The sequence below is a fragment of the Barbatula barbatula genome (genome assembly GCF_947034865.1).
Source record: "Barbatula barbatula genome assembly, chromosome: 8".
In the NCBI taxonomy this organism is placed as follows: domain Eukaryota; kingdom Metazoa; phylum Chordata; class Actinopteri; order Cypriniformes; family Nemacheilidae; genus Barbatula; species Barbatula barbatula.
Genome location: NC_136771.1, coordinates 1,617,849 through 1,634,108, shown reverse-complemented (window position 1 = coordinate 1,634,108; position 16,260 = coordinate 1,617,849). Strand labels below are relative to the sequence as shown.

Sequence of the window (16,260 nt, the reverse complement as noted above, 5' to 3'; positions counted from 1 at the left end):
TTCATCTTGTTATTTCTTAATAATATAATAAATACTACAATGCATTGCTTCAACAATAGACATACTGGTAAGATGGGAGACAGAAATAATACAGCATATAAACCGATATTTTTTAATCAGTTGAATACATATACATGTATAAGCTGCGGGAAAAATGAAAAGAGCTTCCAAGAGTGTTATCATCATTGCTTGATGCGTTGTGGTCATTCCAGTCCAGTGTGTGTTGAATTTCAATAAAATCAAACCTCAGGAGTGACAGAAAGTCATCCAACAGCAATGCCAAAAACTGACAGCATGAAAAGTGTGAGGAAAATCTAGTTTACACCTAAATACATGTAGAAATATGACTGTATTTTTCAAAACATCACTTATGGCAAAGAAAACAAGTTCAGATTCACTTTTCAGAAATACAACGGAGCATCTTTTCTGTCATTTTCACCTGATTCTTCAGTTTTCATTTTCTGCAAATAAATGCAAATGCAAACAATATTTTTATTGGAAATTTGAGAGAAATATTGTTAGCAGTTGAAACAAAAACACATACCTAGAAATAGTAAGGTCAGAAAAAAAGGGTCTTTACATTTTTTCATTTATAGCATAAATGCATAAAAATGTGGGGAAAGAATATATTCAAACGTATCATTTCCAAAATGGGAGAACTCTTTGTCCAAAATCATGTTTTTAGTACATTATCATGTTTTTATTGTGTTGGTCAGCTGTATTATTTGAGTTATTATGGCTTAAATCCAAACAAACCAACTGCTTGATATTCATTGGAATGCACAATAAAAAACATGATTTTTAACAAATGTAAAAATGGCGTCATCTCATATTGGAAGCAAACTCTAATGAAAGAGTCTCTCCGTGAGCTCACCGTGTTGTCGTTGTGTTTCTCAGCTGTTGACGGCTCATCTTCAGAAGCATTCGGAGGCGTTACTGGAGCTGGAGAAGACGTGTCGCTCCTCCCGCAAGCTGGAGGTTCTGTGCCGAGACTTTGAGCTTCAGAAGGTTTGTTACCTGCCGCTCAACATCATCTTCCTGCGACCGCTGCATCGTCTCATGCATTACAAACAGATCCTGGAGCGGCTGTGCAAACATTATCCACCGACACACGACGACTTCAGAGACTCACGAGGTACGCCACACAACAAGAGACGCTCGGTTTCTTCCGAGATTTACGTCCTGAATCCTCTGTCTCGTTCTCCAGCGGCGCTTGCAGACGTCTCGGAGACGGTCGCTCAGCTTCAGGGGACCCTCATCAAGATGGAAAACTTCCAGAAACTCCTCGAGCTGAAGAAAGATCTTATTGGCATCGAGAACCTGGCCGTTCCCGGAAGGGTTTGTGTTACGGATTACGGACGCAGAATGTGTAGCAGTTGGTATTTGAAATGTCATGAGACCGGTGTTGATGTGGTTTTGTGTGTTTGTCTTCCGTCAGGAGTTTATCAGGTTGGGGTGTCTGAGTAAACTCTCTGGTAAAGGTCTTCAGCAGAGAATGTTCTTTCTGGTAAGACATGTCACGTGTAACACTGATTCTGTCAGATGATTATACCCTCACGAGTTTTACATCCTAATCCACCAGTTGACCTTTTTTAAGAGGAAAAAGTCCCGCGTGTTCATCTTTATATCACAGAAAATGTTTTCGGACTAATGGTTTCTTCTCATCTCTTCTCAATGCGACTAAAGTTCAATGATGTTCTGATGTACACGAGTCGAGGCATGACGGCCTCAAACCAGTTCAAGATTCACGGGCAGCTTCCTCTCTATGGAATGACAGTAAGTCTGTATACTGAGAATAGAAATGACATCATTTGCATATATTAGATGTATTTGCATTCATAAAACCTTCACGGCAGTTTGTTTTCATGTCTGAACGTGTGTGAGCAGGGTCTGGGTTTATCGATTCATTTCCTGAATTGACACGTTTCATGGCACAGTTACTCACGGCCAAATAGTTTTTCGGCAGTGACGTATATTCACGTTCATCTGTGTGTCTCTGTAGATCCGTGAGAGCGAGGATGAGTGGGGTGTTCCTCATTCGCTCACTCTTTTTGGACAGCGACAGTCTGTTGTGGTGGCCGCCAGGTATGTGAATCTTGAGTGCAGAAGAATGATGTCATGTGATGTTTTCTGTATTCATCGAAGAGCCCTTTTGTCTTCCGCAGTTCCAAATCAGAGATGGAGAAGTGGTTGGAGGACATCAAGATGGCCGTTGAACTGTCAGACGGCTGTAATGGATCTCCAGCCGAGATTCTCTCCGGCAGTTTTACTGACACCAGTAAGACAAAAACTCATTTAACTCATTTCACACGCTTCAACAACAAAAACTCATTTCCTTCATCTGACACAAACCACGTACGTGAATGATCCTTTCATTTGAAAAAACCACTCGATAAAAACACAAAAACATTAGTACTGTTGCGACTGTCTTAAAGAAGCAGATCTGTCTTGAGGTTTAGTGTTTGCAGATGTTTTTTTCACAGGGTTCCAGCACTGATTTAAACAATATAACATATTTTTTTCCTCAGGTGTAGATGGGGATTTGACACACACACACACACACCTTTTTTACTAATGAATGATAAGACATCAACAACATTTGAAGTCCATTTAAAGGGGTCATATGGCGCGAATACGTGTTTTTCTGTGTTATAAGTTGCGCATGCATGTATCAGACACATACAATTGCAAAAATTAAAGTGTCGAAACAAAAGATGCGTTCTATCTAAAAGCGAACGCTCACCCAGACCTGCCTGAAACGCAAATCTACATCAGTCGGTGGTTTGATTTGAGCACACATGGCCATTCACAGCACACCTCGCTTTTCAGAGCGATGAGCTTTGTAAACATTCTGCGCGTTACAGAGAGGCGGAGCAAAGAGGAGATACAAACATGTATGTCACGGTATGTGGAAAATACAGCGTTTTTGAACCTTAAATCGTATTTACACATTGAATTACATCTAAAACGAACGATGACATTAGTTTTAGCCGTGTCACATGACCCCTTTAAAATGTAAAACTGCAGCGCATGAGCTTGGAATAAACATCACGTTATCGTCCACACTGACGGATGAGAAATGTCACATCTCAAGTTTTGATTTCATTCTCTCGTCTGATGTTCTTCGATGTTAAACGGCTGTTCTTCCCACATTTCCCAGAATTCCCTGACGAGTCTAGCGCAGATCAGGAATCCGAGGACGATTTGAGCTCTTCAAGAACTTCTCTGGAGCGACAGGCACCTCACCGTGGTAACACCACGGTTCACGTGTGCTGGCATCGTAACACCAGCGTGTCTATGGTGGATTTTAGCGTAGCTTTAGAGGTACACCAGCGTCGTCCGTGTCTGATGTGTCTTCTGTCTTTAACTTTCCTCTCTCCTCCCGCCGTTTCTCCAGACGATGATCGCGTGGAATTTGTGCTCACGGTTTTCACAGTTGCTCCTCACCGCAGAACGTGACCTCCAGGGGTCAAGGTTGGATCCTCCCTTTGCATTGTGATTGGTCGACAGTGCATCCAGCCTCTTTCCACTGCGTTTTGATTGGTTGACACGTTATACTCGTGCTGTTGCTTTACTTTACATCTTCTAGTCATTGAGCAGACGCTTTTGTCCAAAGGTTTGGGTTCACAAATATTTACAGGCGTACACTAAATGATGGCTTTGATATTGGCGACCACGAGTTGCAACTTAAGCCCGTGGCATACACGCGGATATTGGCGCACAGGCATTACGACATATTGCAATACCTCTCCGGGCCTACGGGGGTCACTACCTTGAAATGATGCTCGCAGGACACGTTTGCCACCTGGTGGTTCAACTAATTTCTCCAAGAAATGGAATGCGTGACCTTTGTAACAAAATTCCGGCTTACTATTCAGATAACGAAATTTGCGTCACGCGCACGGTTAGCTGTCCCTCGCGTACGTGTAAAAAGGGAACCATACCTCAGCTCTTACTCTCCAAAATGCGGCTAAGTTCAGGAAATGGGAGGAGTTGGATCTGGATCAAACCTTGCCCCCTTGATCTTGTGTTCTGCAGTGAAGACCATCTCCATTACCTTGATTTTTAAATCCGGATATATAAACTTCACGTGTATGTGACTGTTATTGGTCGCTCAAAGTATTATCAAATGATTACTAAAGATCAAATATATGTAATGTTTTCAAAACAAGACCAAACAATGATGTTTGTTCAGATTGTGTGGCACAGATTCCGTGCGGTTGACTCACGTTCTCTTACCTCAGCGTTCAGGTGTCTGCCGTTTCTGTCATGGTTCTCTTGAGATCGTGACTTGTGTTCTTGTCCCTCTGTCATGTGTCCTCTGACTCCCTGTGTTTCTTCTTCTTGTTTTCTTCTGCTCTGTGTGTGTGGTGTGTTGTGGTTCAGTAGATGAGTTTAGTCCAGTCAGTGTGTCAGAGGCTGTCGGGGCTCAAGGGCCCGTCTCTCTGTCTGTGGTGTGTTGGTACCGGGTCAAAAGCCTCTCCTTTACTGACACCTGCAGGAGTAGAGAGGTAAAACCTTTACGCTGCGGTTAACTTCTCTTTGTTTCTTAACACGAATCATTTAGACAATTAACCATGGTTTTACTACAGTAACCATAGTTTTGGTTGTAGTTGTACTGTGCTAAAATCATAGCAACTACAAATTGACTATAGTCTTACAGATTTAAGAATGTAGTAAAGTCAGAAACCTCTGAATACTGACTGTGATTGGGGTTTGTGTCGTATCATTTCAGTTCTGTGTTGTTGAGTGTTGTGATTCTTTCTAAGATGTTTACATGTCAGCTTTTGGTCCCGATGCTCACGCTGTACAGAGTACAGAGTCAAGTTTTAGAGTTACGGAATAGATTTAAGATCTGATATCCGGTTGAAAAGGATTCAAGGGCGTTCACACAAGATGTGTTTTTTGCTTTTTTATCGTCTTGAACTCATCGTGTGTGAACGTTCTGCTCAGGTCAACATTTTCTGAAGGTTAAACATTCGCAAGGATCTTTAAATGAATGCATACCCAGGATCCAACATTAACACCTATGTGCCAAACGTGACCGAAAACGTACTTTGAAAACTTACCTAAAAATTTTAATCCTGTCATCATTTACTCGCCTTGAGTTGTTCCAAATGTGTATAAATGTGTTTGTTCTGATGAACACAGAGGAAGATATTTGTAAGAATGCTTATAACCAGATAGATTTTGCCCCCATTGAGTAGGAGCATTCTTCCAAATATCTTCCTCTGTGTTCATCAGAACAAATACATTTGGAACAACTCGAAGGCGAGTAAATGAAGACGGAATTTTCATTTCTGGGTGAACTATCCCTTTAAACAAAGACAATAAAGTTATAAATTGAATCAAATGATAAAGAGCAGATCCTCAAAAGTTTTTGTGAGTTTGAAGTCTGGTTATTGTATCTGTACTCTATTTTCGTCTCCAGAATCAGTTGTCTGGAAATCTCCTTAGAAAGTTTAAAAACAGCAACGGATGGCAGAAACTCTGGGTGGTTTTCACCAACTTCAGTCTGTTCTTCTACAAAACACATCAGGTGAGCCGAATCCACCAAACGTGTTCACTTGACATCGTTTTCAATAGTGTTTACTGAACGTCTCTCTGCAGGATGAATATCCTCTCGCCAGCCTTCCCTTACTGGGATACTCCATCACCATTCCTTCAGAATCGGAGAACATTCATAAAGATTACGTCTTCAAGCTTCATTTCAAATCGCACGTGTACTACTTCAGATCAGAGAGCGAGTACACATTTGAGAGGCACGTGACGCATCACACCAGTTTCAACATGTTATTTACTTACTTACTGGGATGTGAAGCTGTATTTCAAACCGGTTTTCTCTCATCTGTCTGATGTCACAGGTGGATGGAGGTGATTCGCAGTGCCACCTGCTCGTCCAGCCACACGCGCACCATTCGCAAAGAACCACACATCTACTGACCAAAGAAAGAGAGAGAGACGACACACACAAACACACACCGCCCGAAACACTTAGAAACAGCAGGTTCTCAATCAGGTTCTTACAAGATAACAGCAGAAACGGTTTTGTGTGCTTCACTTTATCAAAACATTCAGCAGACATTGTATGGGTTGGAGTGTAAAGTGACGTCATAAAGTGAGAGAATCAAGGTTGGCGTCAATGCCAAGCTCCAAAATTTGACAACGGTGGTGTAACCATCATCAGGTCAAAATGAAACACTTCCCTGTCGATTTTTTTTAAATCTACAGAAGATAAACCGTCCTATCAAAGACACCATGGTTCAGATTTGTGAATTACAATTTAAGTTTGAATAGTTTTTAAGGCCAGTCGAAAGTCGAAAACCAATGCATCCATTTACTGTATGTAGGAGTTTATGAAATGACTTATGCAGGAATGCTTTTATAAACTTTTTACACAAAAAGATTCGACTGAGAAACATGCATTAAACGCCACACCTGGGAAAAGGTTTCTCTAAGAATAAAAGCCTTCCATCTGTATTTTGGTTTGAAGCTCATAGATCATGAGTATATTTTACGAAAACATCATAAAATCATAACTATTTCATATAAAATGACATTTCTGTGACAATTAAGCACATTTAACCTCTCATGGAAAAATACTCGCTGCAGGAATGCGAAATAAATGTAATGTACAATAGTAACGGTTATAGTTGTTATGAATAAGAAAGATTGTGAATGTGCTTTGTTGTCTGAAAGTGTTAAAAAAAACTTTGCATATAACGCGGAACCCCATTTACGAAACAAAGTATAATATCATCTTTGCGTTTGATTTCGGGTGAAACGTTTGACACGTGAGATGCACCCACATCAACAGACGGATGTCTATGCACAGGCCTGCAGAGAAACGGTTTCTTAAAACAGTACAAATCCAGACTGAGACTGACAGACAGACGCTGCCTTTCTGAATTCATTTCTTTTTCTAGGACGTGTTTTTGATACGATTTTGATACTGAACTGTGAATCACTCCTCAGTCATTTTGTGATCTCCGAGGGGTTTCGTCCCCACACAGTAGGTGGTCATCATTCTCTCGTGGTGCACAAGTTCTTCTGATGGATCCCAGCTGCCTTTGTCTAACTACTCCAGTGCCAAACACGTTCACATTGTGTTTCTCTTTAGAATCTTTGTATCTTTTTTACGTTATTGATGCGCTTTGGAGCATTTTAATCCCCTTTTCTTTATTAATACAGATATTAAAAACATGCATTATCTGTCAGCACAAAAATGTTTGATGGTAATTGAATATCTTCAGAATAAAGTCATATATATGTATATATGTCATGCATTGCATTTTGTGTAATTTGGCTGTCGACTTAAAATAATTGTATTATAAAGTGCCAAGGTTTGATAACTTGCATTTAAACAGACATGCACAAACCAGATATACAGATAGATGGAGTGTTTAACACATATACAGTAATACACTACACTACATATTTGAGCTTGTTGGGTAATTCATTTCTCATGAAATCAAATGCAGGTAAACGTGTTCCTATTTTATTAGATACAATAAAATCAACATTTCAATTAATATTGCCTATGAGAATACAGTTTAGTATTATTTCAAGTATGTAAATTAAAATCGAAATTTCGAATGGTTTCCATTACAAATGCCATATGAACATATGAACCATTTTCCATTAAAACCATTACAAAATTCCTTTTTGTAGTTTGTTTTGGGCATTATTCCAAAAAGATTTGACATCCCACCAATAGAATCCATCACATACCAGTAGATCCATTAGAGTTTCCACTAAAACCAATACAAATCCTTTTAAACCATTATCATTTCTTTAATGGTTTCTGTTGTTTTTTCAGCAGGGTTTTAAAAGCAAAGTCCTTTATGTGTAGTGTGTTTTTATTCCAGTAGGATTTAATGGTGTTCTATTGGTTCAGAGAACTCTGCCAAAACACAATAAAACCATGTAATGGACTTAATGGCTATTATGGGTATTATAAAGGTTTTAATGGAAACTATAATGTCTACATCCCACCACAAGAATCAAACACATTACCAGTAGACTCCCATAGAAACCATTATAATTTCCATTTAAACCAATACGATTCCTCTATGAACGTTAAATCCAGAATAATTTCTCTGGTTTGCTACGTTCTCCATCTTAAACTATAATAAGAAGAAATTGCATTTTGCCGATTTGATAATTCTACAGTATATCACTGCACATCTGGTCATCTGTCTTCACGACACACGTACTTCAGCCCGTGGTCTCCATACGTGTCATAGTTCTCATATGTTGGGTTTTGAAGCCACTCAGGTTTGTATGTAGTCGTGTTGTAGACAAAGCTCTCAACGATACTGCCAGTCTTCTGTTCATCTTCATCCTCACCGGCCCACTCCTCCACCTCCAGCTGGACCAGAGTACGCTGGTACATGTCTGGGCACCCTTCAAACCAATCCAGGAACTTCAGCATCTTATCATCCACTTCATAGACTTCTCCTCGGACCCGTTGACCCTTCCCGGGCAGGTTGAGCATGAAGGGGATGTTGTCATCGGTAGCGATGACGAGGGGATACGGGTCCACGGTTCGAGCTCTCGCGAGGAACTGTACTGTCCCATTGGTGATGTCCAGCATTCTGTCATAGTTGGGCTGACCCTCCTTCAGGGTGCCGTAGACGAACACTCGAGTCATTTTACAGTCCTGTGGGTGAAAGAAATGGAAAAATATTCATTATAATGCAAATAATGTCTACGCACAGATATCAATTGACAATGCATTTTAATATGCTAATTTCTAATAGACAAATCATTCAGCATTTAGAGAGCAGAACAATACAAACTTACATAATTAAAGTTCATGAGGTTTCCTTATGCAGAAATATGCTGACAGTATTTATCTGGATCACTTCTGTGTTTGAGAAACCTTTTATATTGCATACGTTTAAATAAAATTAAAATATATACACATTAAGGGATCAAAGAGCAAGGTAAGGTACAATGTTACTTTACAATATGACATTACTTTGAATATTTTATTACTTAAATAATGTGTGTTCATGTAAGTTAACGTAACGTTAAATAGAAATATGATCAGGAGGTAAAGAAAACACAGTTTCTTACCGATCATACGAGGAATCGTCACGTTAACAAGGAAAGAAGTTTAATGTTTTTAACGAGCTTTTATTTTCACTTCAGTTCAGCCACTTCCGGGTTTAGGTGACTAAGGAAATGACGTTTTTTGACGTAACAAGGGTTGCTGCTACACATACATGAAGTAAATATTAATTTACAAATATTGTGTGATTAATAATTATTATTATTGCAACAAATATAGTGTGAAAAATAATAATAATTATTGCAACACATATTGTGTGAAAAACTATAATAATTATTGCAGCAAATATTGTATGAACATTTTTAATAATTATTGCAACAAATATTGTGTGAAAAATAATAATATTTATTGCAGCAAATATTGTGTGGGAAAAAAATATTACGTATAAATAGAAAACACGGCGTTTAACGATAAAGAATATTTATAAACGCCAGTAACGAAAATTATACTTTAAATATGCCGATGGCTACTCTACTGTGTATTGTCCGATTCTGCTGTTTTGGAAATTATCTTTTTCCTTTTCATATACGAATAAATATAATAGATATAAAACTGTGTTAATATTACAAATGAATTAAATAAAAGATTTCAGACCCTCACGTCAGTAAACGTGAAATGACGCCATCTAGCGATAAAACTCTGCGCATCAGCACACTTTTACAATTCTGTTTAATAACACATCTAAACCCAGACGAGCAATAATTTACCAGTCATCTTTAATACTATTGAGATCTGAATCATTTCACTTTAACGTGAAACCACATACAGTTCTGTACTGGTGCCAAGGGTGCATATGGCAAAACCTTTTATTATTATTATATACAGTATATCTCCAAGTAAATATCACAAAATTGGCATTGAATCACATGAAACCCTTCTGACATTATTTTCATGACAATAAAGTATCTCATATTGTTTCCAGAAGTCCATTCTTACGTTGTTTTTCTCATGTGCGTCATGACCCAGAGCCCACAGCACTGAAAATATTACTGTGAACCAAACATGTATAGAGAACGCATAATATAATAGCATCTAACCTACAGTACAATGTGTGCAATGAGGCATTTGATGTGTAAACTATCCATCCGTCCATCTTGCATATGTATGAAGCATATATGTCAGTATTTACAGTATATTTTTCTCACGGTAACATCTCATGTGTTTACAGTTTCTCAGCTTGGGCGAGGTGCTTTAGTAAACACGTAAGTCTCTCACCTCGCAGAAAAACGGCAGGATGTCTCATTGACACGTGCTATTTTATTTCAGATTGCATCAACAACCTTCTGTTCTGAAAATGAATGCAGGCAAACACGTCGCTCAACGCTGATGTTTCTATAATTCTATAACTCTACAATTTCTATAGCGCTTTGCACAAATGAGCTGTACAGAAAATACAGTGTATATAGATTTAGTGATAATACATTTGAACAAGAATAATAGAAATAAGAAAGATTAACATTCATTTAACTTAAACATTAGTTAATGTTATTATGTTTGTATATCACAGTTTTCTATAAATACCATGCTAAAATTATAATATCTATAGTTTTTGGTTGTATTTGTACGGCCTTTAATCTTGTAAGGGTCTACATGAGACTATTTTGACATATTCATGAGTATCATGGCACAGGTTGGAAAAGCAACAAAACAAGTGTGAAGATTCACGGTTCAATGAGAACAGACAGACAACATCATCATGATCTCTGCTCTTCCCAAACGCAAAATAAACATCTGAATGTTCCACAGACACATTCCATCAGACACCCAAAACCAAATGACATGTTTAGCAAGAAATGTTCATATGAAATGGAAATGAAATTGCACCATGAAATGTCCTCGATAGCCCTCATGTTTGGAATGTGATGACACGCCACAGGTTTTATTTCCACCATAACATGAGAACAGTAGAAAAACAATTACTGAGGTGTTATGATGACACATGCTTGATGATTGCAAGTGGCCATAAACATAAACTGAAATAAAATGCAAATGTTCAAAGAATGAAACAGAGATTGTGGTACTGTAGCAGCTGGTGAAAGGGTCTTTCAGGGGTTATGTTGGGGGGGTGTTAAAGTCATTATTACAGACAGATGTTTCAGAGTCAAACCAGCAAGGACACTGACCATCCCATAATCTCTCTCATTTATTCAGTACCATGCAAAACTGGTCTGTGGATGGTTGTCACGGTATGGTAGGTGTTTTTTAGTCTAAAGAGACCACCCTTAAAAGCCACCGAGAAAACAATTAGTATTGCTAAGGAAACCTCACTGTAAATAACTGTAATTTTATAGAATTTTATTTTAATTATTTACAGATTTTTGATGTATTTTTTTTTAAATGTTCCTTTACAGGGAAAAACTTGTAAAAAACGTTTTTATCAACATTTCTCTTTTTACAGTTTACTTTTGAAATACGGTCAAAAACTATAAAATATGATTCTTGTATTATATGTATGTTTCTGCATTGACAAACACATAGCAACGCTGGATTGTGTTTTCTAGAACAAATAAACTCCATCAGCATCAGAAACAAACCCTACATCTGTTTTATTTGTAAGATCACAAGTTTATTTCAATTTAAAAAAGTAATCCCTTGACACATTTCTATCACGTTATATTATTTTCATAAATCCTCTCAGGAAAATCGTGAGAACGGATTTAGAGAAGCTTGATTTTATTGTGTCAGCCCGAGCAAACAGTCTGATCTGAGATCAGCAGTCAGGTTGTCAGACGGTTCACGAGAGTTTTAAGAGCATTCATTGATGTTTATGAATTGAGCGTATCACAGTTCTGAAGACAAACATCAGCATCCGTGTCTTCTCTTTATACAACAGACATGATCACATCTCTGATCTGAGATGATGTTTGACATCAATACAGCATCACCCAGATGTTTCATTTAAGTTTCAACTTAGTCTCATATATTTCTTCTATAACTGCATACTTACTTCATAAAGTATTGATAATCTTGAAATATACTTATTTGGGGAACTCTATAGCCACATGAATAAAACTTAAAACAGGATCTCCAAGTTAAGAACTCAAACTTTCTTCTTTTCTTCAAACTCATGGTCATCAGCGATTTAAAGGAACACATACTGTACGTACAGTAAGTGCTCTTAAAACAGACACTTTGAGAAAGCTACGTGAATGGAAATCTCAGCGAGCGGATCGGTTCTGTGTTCACTTAATTTCTTTTGGAATCAAAGCAGCCAGACATTTCCAACTACATCATTTGGCATTAGACGCTGGAGTCTGGAATACAGCGGAAGGCTCACATCACACGCACTGTAAATGCAATTTGTTTTCCTTATGCTTTGAGCTGTCGCTCCGCCCTTGTTTTGAATTTCTATGAATATCTAAACAGCACCCACACAAACATTGCATATATTAACATCAGGAATGTGTTACCGGCTGAACCTCTAGATGGAGCTGGACATCTGTGTTACAAAGGAAAGTCACGGAGGGTTTGTGCTCCCTCAAAATCTGACCAAATGATTCATTGAACTATCATGACAAACAAACACGACTACCCGTCAGCCTCTGCGGATGGGATGAGGATTTAAGTCTCGTGGAATCGATCCGATAACGTCATTATATCATAAACAAAATATGTGTACAGAGGCACAAATTGAATGTGGATGATTTTTCCAGAATGCAGGGAACAGAGGACCGGACCGTAGAGAGAATCAATCGAGCAAATGATGTTTAATATGAAAGACTCGCGAGCTTCATAACGACATTTTTAACTACAGACATGTTTCGTTTCAGAGGAGCTGCTAACACAAGCACTAAAGTCCTGCATTATACATTAAAGCTGAGGAAAAACGCTCACATCTGACCGGATGAGTAACGTTTTCAAACAGATGTTAGAAAAACATGAAACCTTTCTGTATGAACCCTTAAAAATGTTTGAGTTCATATTGAGATCTTCAATAATACAGACAAATCTGAGCTCAGTTTGACACGTTGTTGACATCTCTTTTGGATATTTTTTTCAAGACGCAGAGGAGACTCAAGCAAACGTTTTCATTTAACCTCATTGATTTCTATAATAAACAATTGAGATATTAAAGAGATCTCATCTGTGATTTGACTTTTTAATGGGATATTTTTCTCTCTCCATCACACTCTTAAAAATAAATGTGCCGTAGAAAAAACTTTTTTATCTCAATGCTTCCATTAAGAACCTTTAAAGTCCCAGTGAAATAGAAAAATCCTTATTTTGTCACGCAATTTGCAGTCTTTATAGCAAATAGTTTATCATATGGGTTATTTTCTTTTTTAAATGCATGTACCCTCATAATCTTCAGTTGAAATCTGAAAATGCACTTCCGCCCTGAAATGACTGTTCATCTTCAATGACGTAAATAAGACGGATTGGGCGGAGCATCCATTAACTCCTCCCCTTCAACCCTCAATCTGCTGCCAGTTTAATTTCAAAATCAATGCAACGGCTGTTTTTACAAATCCAATCAATTTCCAGTGAAAATCTCAAGCCACGCCTACAAATGTTCTCCTTTGAAAAATCCTTTTCAGTCGGAAATGTGTCAGAATACGGAAGTAAAAACGATCGCAACTTGGACTTTAACATCTGAAGAACCTTTCTGTTTCACCAAAGGTTTAAAAAAAGGTTATTCAATTTTTAAAAAGGTCTAAAAGAGATTGTTCTTTATAGAACCTTTGACTGAACGGTTCTTTGTGGAACCAAACATGTTTCTTCCGTGGCATCGCTGTGAAAAACCTTTGAAGCACCTTTATTTTTAAGAGTGCACAGTTGAGTGCCGGTCATCTCCTGGTGTCGTCGTAAGGTCAGATATGACAGCACAGTCTCTAATTTTCTGTTTAAAAAGCAGTGGATTTGACATGTGCACAATCCCTGAGGGTCGGTCAACAGTCACTGATCTCCACAGACGCGACACGCCATCTTAACCCACCCACACACAATCCCACGGGGCGAGATAGACGCGTGAGCTCTGGCTAATTGATGTAAACACGATAAAGCCGAGTCCGCCGTTTAAAGCTGCTGAGATTTTCCACAATCCCGTGGGTAGATTTCTTGAATTAACGTCAATGTTTCCTCGCCCTCTATTTTTACATTTGCTAATGAGATACGGGAGGAATGTAATTACAATTTCCAAATCAATTAGGCGGCGTTATTTCCATCACATCAAAGCCCTTGTACAGATTCTTCTAATGCTGTTATGCCGACATCAACCCTCCTGTGATATTTCCAATGCACGTTTCCCTTAATGTTTGTAGTCATTAAAATCTTATGACCGCCCGTAATATCTTTATAGCTGTAATATGTGAAATGACACAAAACACTTATCCGCTCGATAATGAGGCTCAATCCTGAAAACCAAATTCATTATCAGAAGCAGACAGATGTTACAAGGTGTCAATAATGGCACAGAATGTCATTTCAGCATTGTATTAATCATGATGTCATGGCGAATGACTTGTAATAGCGTTGAATGTTGTAATGATCACAGTAAAACCGAAGAAAGTGTGACTGGTCCAAGTGCCCGGTTCTTGACTAGCCTTTAAAATAATGACAATCAATAATTCTGAAGAATTTCAATGGCGATCACGGGCCTTGTTTATATTTATTTGCATAGAAACCATCCTAAATTAGATTTTACATTTCTCAATGTGTGTACATGTGATTCGTAGAACGATCGTGCACACATAATCAGATATGATTTTTCATCATTTAACCTCTCTCACTGTTCTCAATGTGAACGCGACTCTTTGCTTATGTTGATAGAAATGGCATCATGTTCAGATTTCTGAATACTGTTACTGTTTCAATGATCCAATCTCACAAACCTCAATGAGAGAAAATACATCTGCAAAAAAAGCTTTTTATATTTTTGGCTGAAAGCTAAAAGTAGAATAAAATACAGTTAGGCCTAAATAAATAAGAAAACACATGAAAACAAAGGATTGAGTGATCTCTCTTTGAATTATAAGGTACCAAAATTATATAATTATAAGGTTTCCGTTTGCTCTCCATCGAATCTCATCGACGTCTAAGACACATGAGCCGTAGAAGTTTCTATTTGAACTCATATAGGAGAAATAATTAGGATATTAAAGAGAGCTGATAAAAGAACTGAATGTATTGAAAAAATAAATCATCGCAAGTATAATTCGCTCAATTATATTTGAGTCAAACTGTAGGTGTTGACAGAGTGAAATGCATTTATAGTGACAGTCTCACATTAGGATAATTGTGTTTATTATTTTATATTTAAGATGATTATTCAAATCTTCAAAATGAGGTCTCAGGACATTTAGATAGTAATAAAGAGAAATAAATCTTCTTAGATGGGCAATTCCATGAAAATGTCAACCTTACCGTGAAAAGAATAAGGTTTTACCGAGGGTTTTTAAAATGGAAACAGCACAGATATCAAACTTTGGTTGTTTAAATACCCATGTGAGATTTCATCATCAAATTTGTAAACCTTTTGTTTTATTTTTAGTGCATGATTTTCCATAGTCAGGTAAGAGCCATATTCAGGATTATCGCATCCATAACAGTACATATTCCTCGTAAAAGGACACACGGAAATAATTTTGTATTCTATAAAGAGGCATCCCTTCTCCATTCATTGCTTGTGCATTTTATTTCACAGAATTCCTTCAAAGTTTGTCATCCCAAAAATGCGTCTTTATCTTGTCACATCCATAACGCATGTTTATTTCCCTTTTTAAATTTGTCTCTATCAACAAGGGTTTAGTCAAATACAAACGGATGGTTCAATACATTGGCAACAAAATCATTCTCTTAGCATTTTGATGTCACGTCCATAACGCTGGAATTGCCCAGATGGGATAAGGAGTTCATTGTACTGTGTGGTGCCTTCACTCTTAAAAAAGGTGCTTCAAGAGCATCAAAGAACCTTCTGATTCCACAAATAACCTTTGACATCTGAAGAACCTTTCTGGTTCTTTGTGGTGCGAAAAGGTTCTTCAGATTATAAAAAAGAAGACAGAGATGGTTCTTTAATGTTTTTTTGAACAAAACACCTTTCTCTTTTAGAAATGTTGAGGTGTCTTAAACACCTGATGTCTTAATCGCTCAACCTCTCATCATATATTTACAGTCTCAATCTCCTGTCTCGGCGCATTGAATAAAACTGCACATTTAAAGACACTTCAGCGAGTCTTTTCAGT

General features: G+C 37.8%; 2 protein-coding genes across 5 annotated transcripts in view; one reads left to right on the top strand and one right to left on the bottom strand.

Moving 5' to 3' along the window:
- farp1 (FERM, RhoGEF (ARHGEF) and pleckstrin domain protein 1 (chondrocyte-derived)) overlaps positions 1-7,285 on the top strand; it is a 48,577-nt gene extending 41,292 nt beyond the window's left edge. Inside the window, exons 18-27 of one of the 2 annotated variants that reach the window (XM_079462850.1) lie at positions 898-1,135; positions 1,208-1,338; positions 1,439-1,507; positions 1,687-1,776; positions 2,003-2,085; positions 2,166-2,278; positions 3,161-3,324; positions 5,432-5,539; positions 5,611-5,762; positions 5,865-7,285. In XM_079462850.1, coding sequence (XP_079318976.1) covers positions 898-1,135; positions 1,208-1,338; positions 1,439-1,507; positions 1,687-1,776; positions 2,003-2,085; positions 2,166-2,278; positions 3,161-3,324; positions 5,432-5,539; positions 5,611-5,762; positions 5,865-5,943 — 1,227 coding nt within the window. In that variant the 3' untranslated portion in view covers positions 5,944-7,285. The remainder of the gene's footprint in view (positions 1-897; positions 1,136-1,207; positions 1,339-1,438; positions 1,508-1,686; positions 1,777-2,002; positions 2,086-2,165; positions 2,279-3,160; positions 3,325-5,431; positions 5,540-5,610; positions 5,763-5,864) is intronic. The other variant, XM_079462851.1, reaches the window with a different exon arrangement.
- LOC306897809 (gamma-glutamylaminecyclotransferase B-like) lies at positions 7,160-9,183 on the bottom strand. 3 transcript variants are annotated; one of them, XM_079462853.1, is made up of 3 exons: positions 9,082-9,183; positions 8,806-8,869; positions 7,160-8,662 (listed from the first exon to the last, which is right to left on the bottom strand). In XM_079462853.1, exons 2-3 carry the CDS (start codon positions 8,818-8,820, stop codon positions 8,192-8,194), a joined length of 486 nt encoding a protein of 161 aa, XP_079318979.1. In that variant the 5' UTR covers positions 8,821-8,869; positions 9,082-9,183; the 3' UTR covers positions 7,160-8,191. The 3 variants fall into 3 exon arrangements, with proteins under 3 accessions (XP_079318979.1, XP_079318978.1, XP_079318980.1); XM_079462852.1 differs by having other exon boundaries at positions 7,167-8,662; positions 8,806-8,884; XM_079462854.1 differs by lacking the exon at positions 8,806-8,869 and having other exon boundaries at positions 7,167-8,662.
- Positions 9,184-16,260: the final 7,077 nt, after the last annotated feature.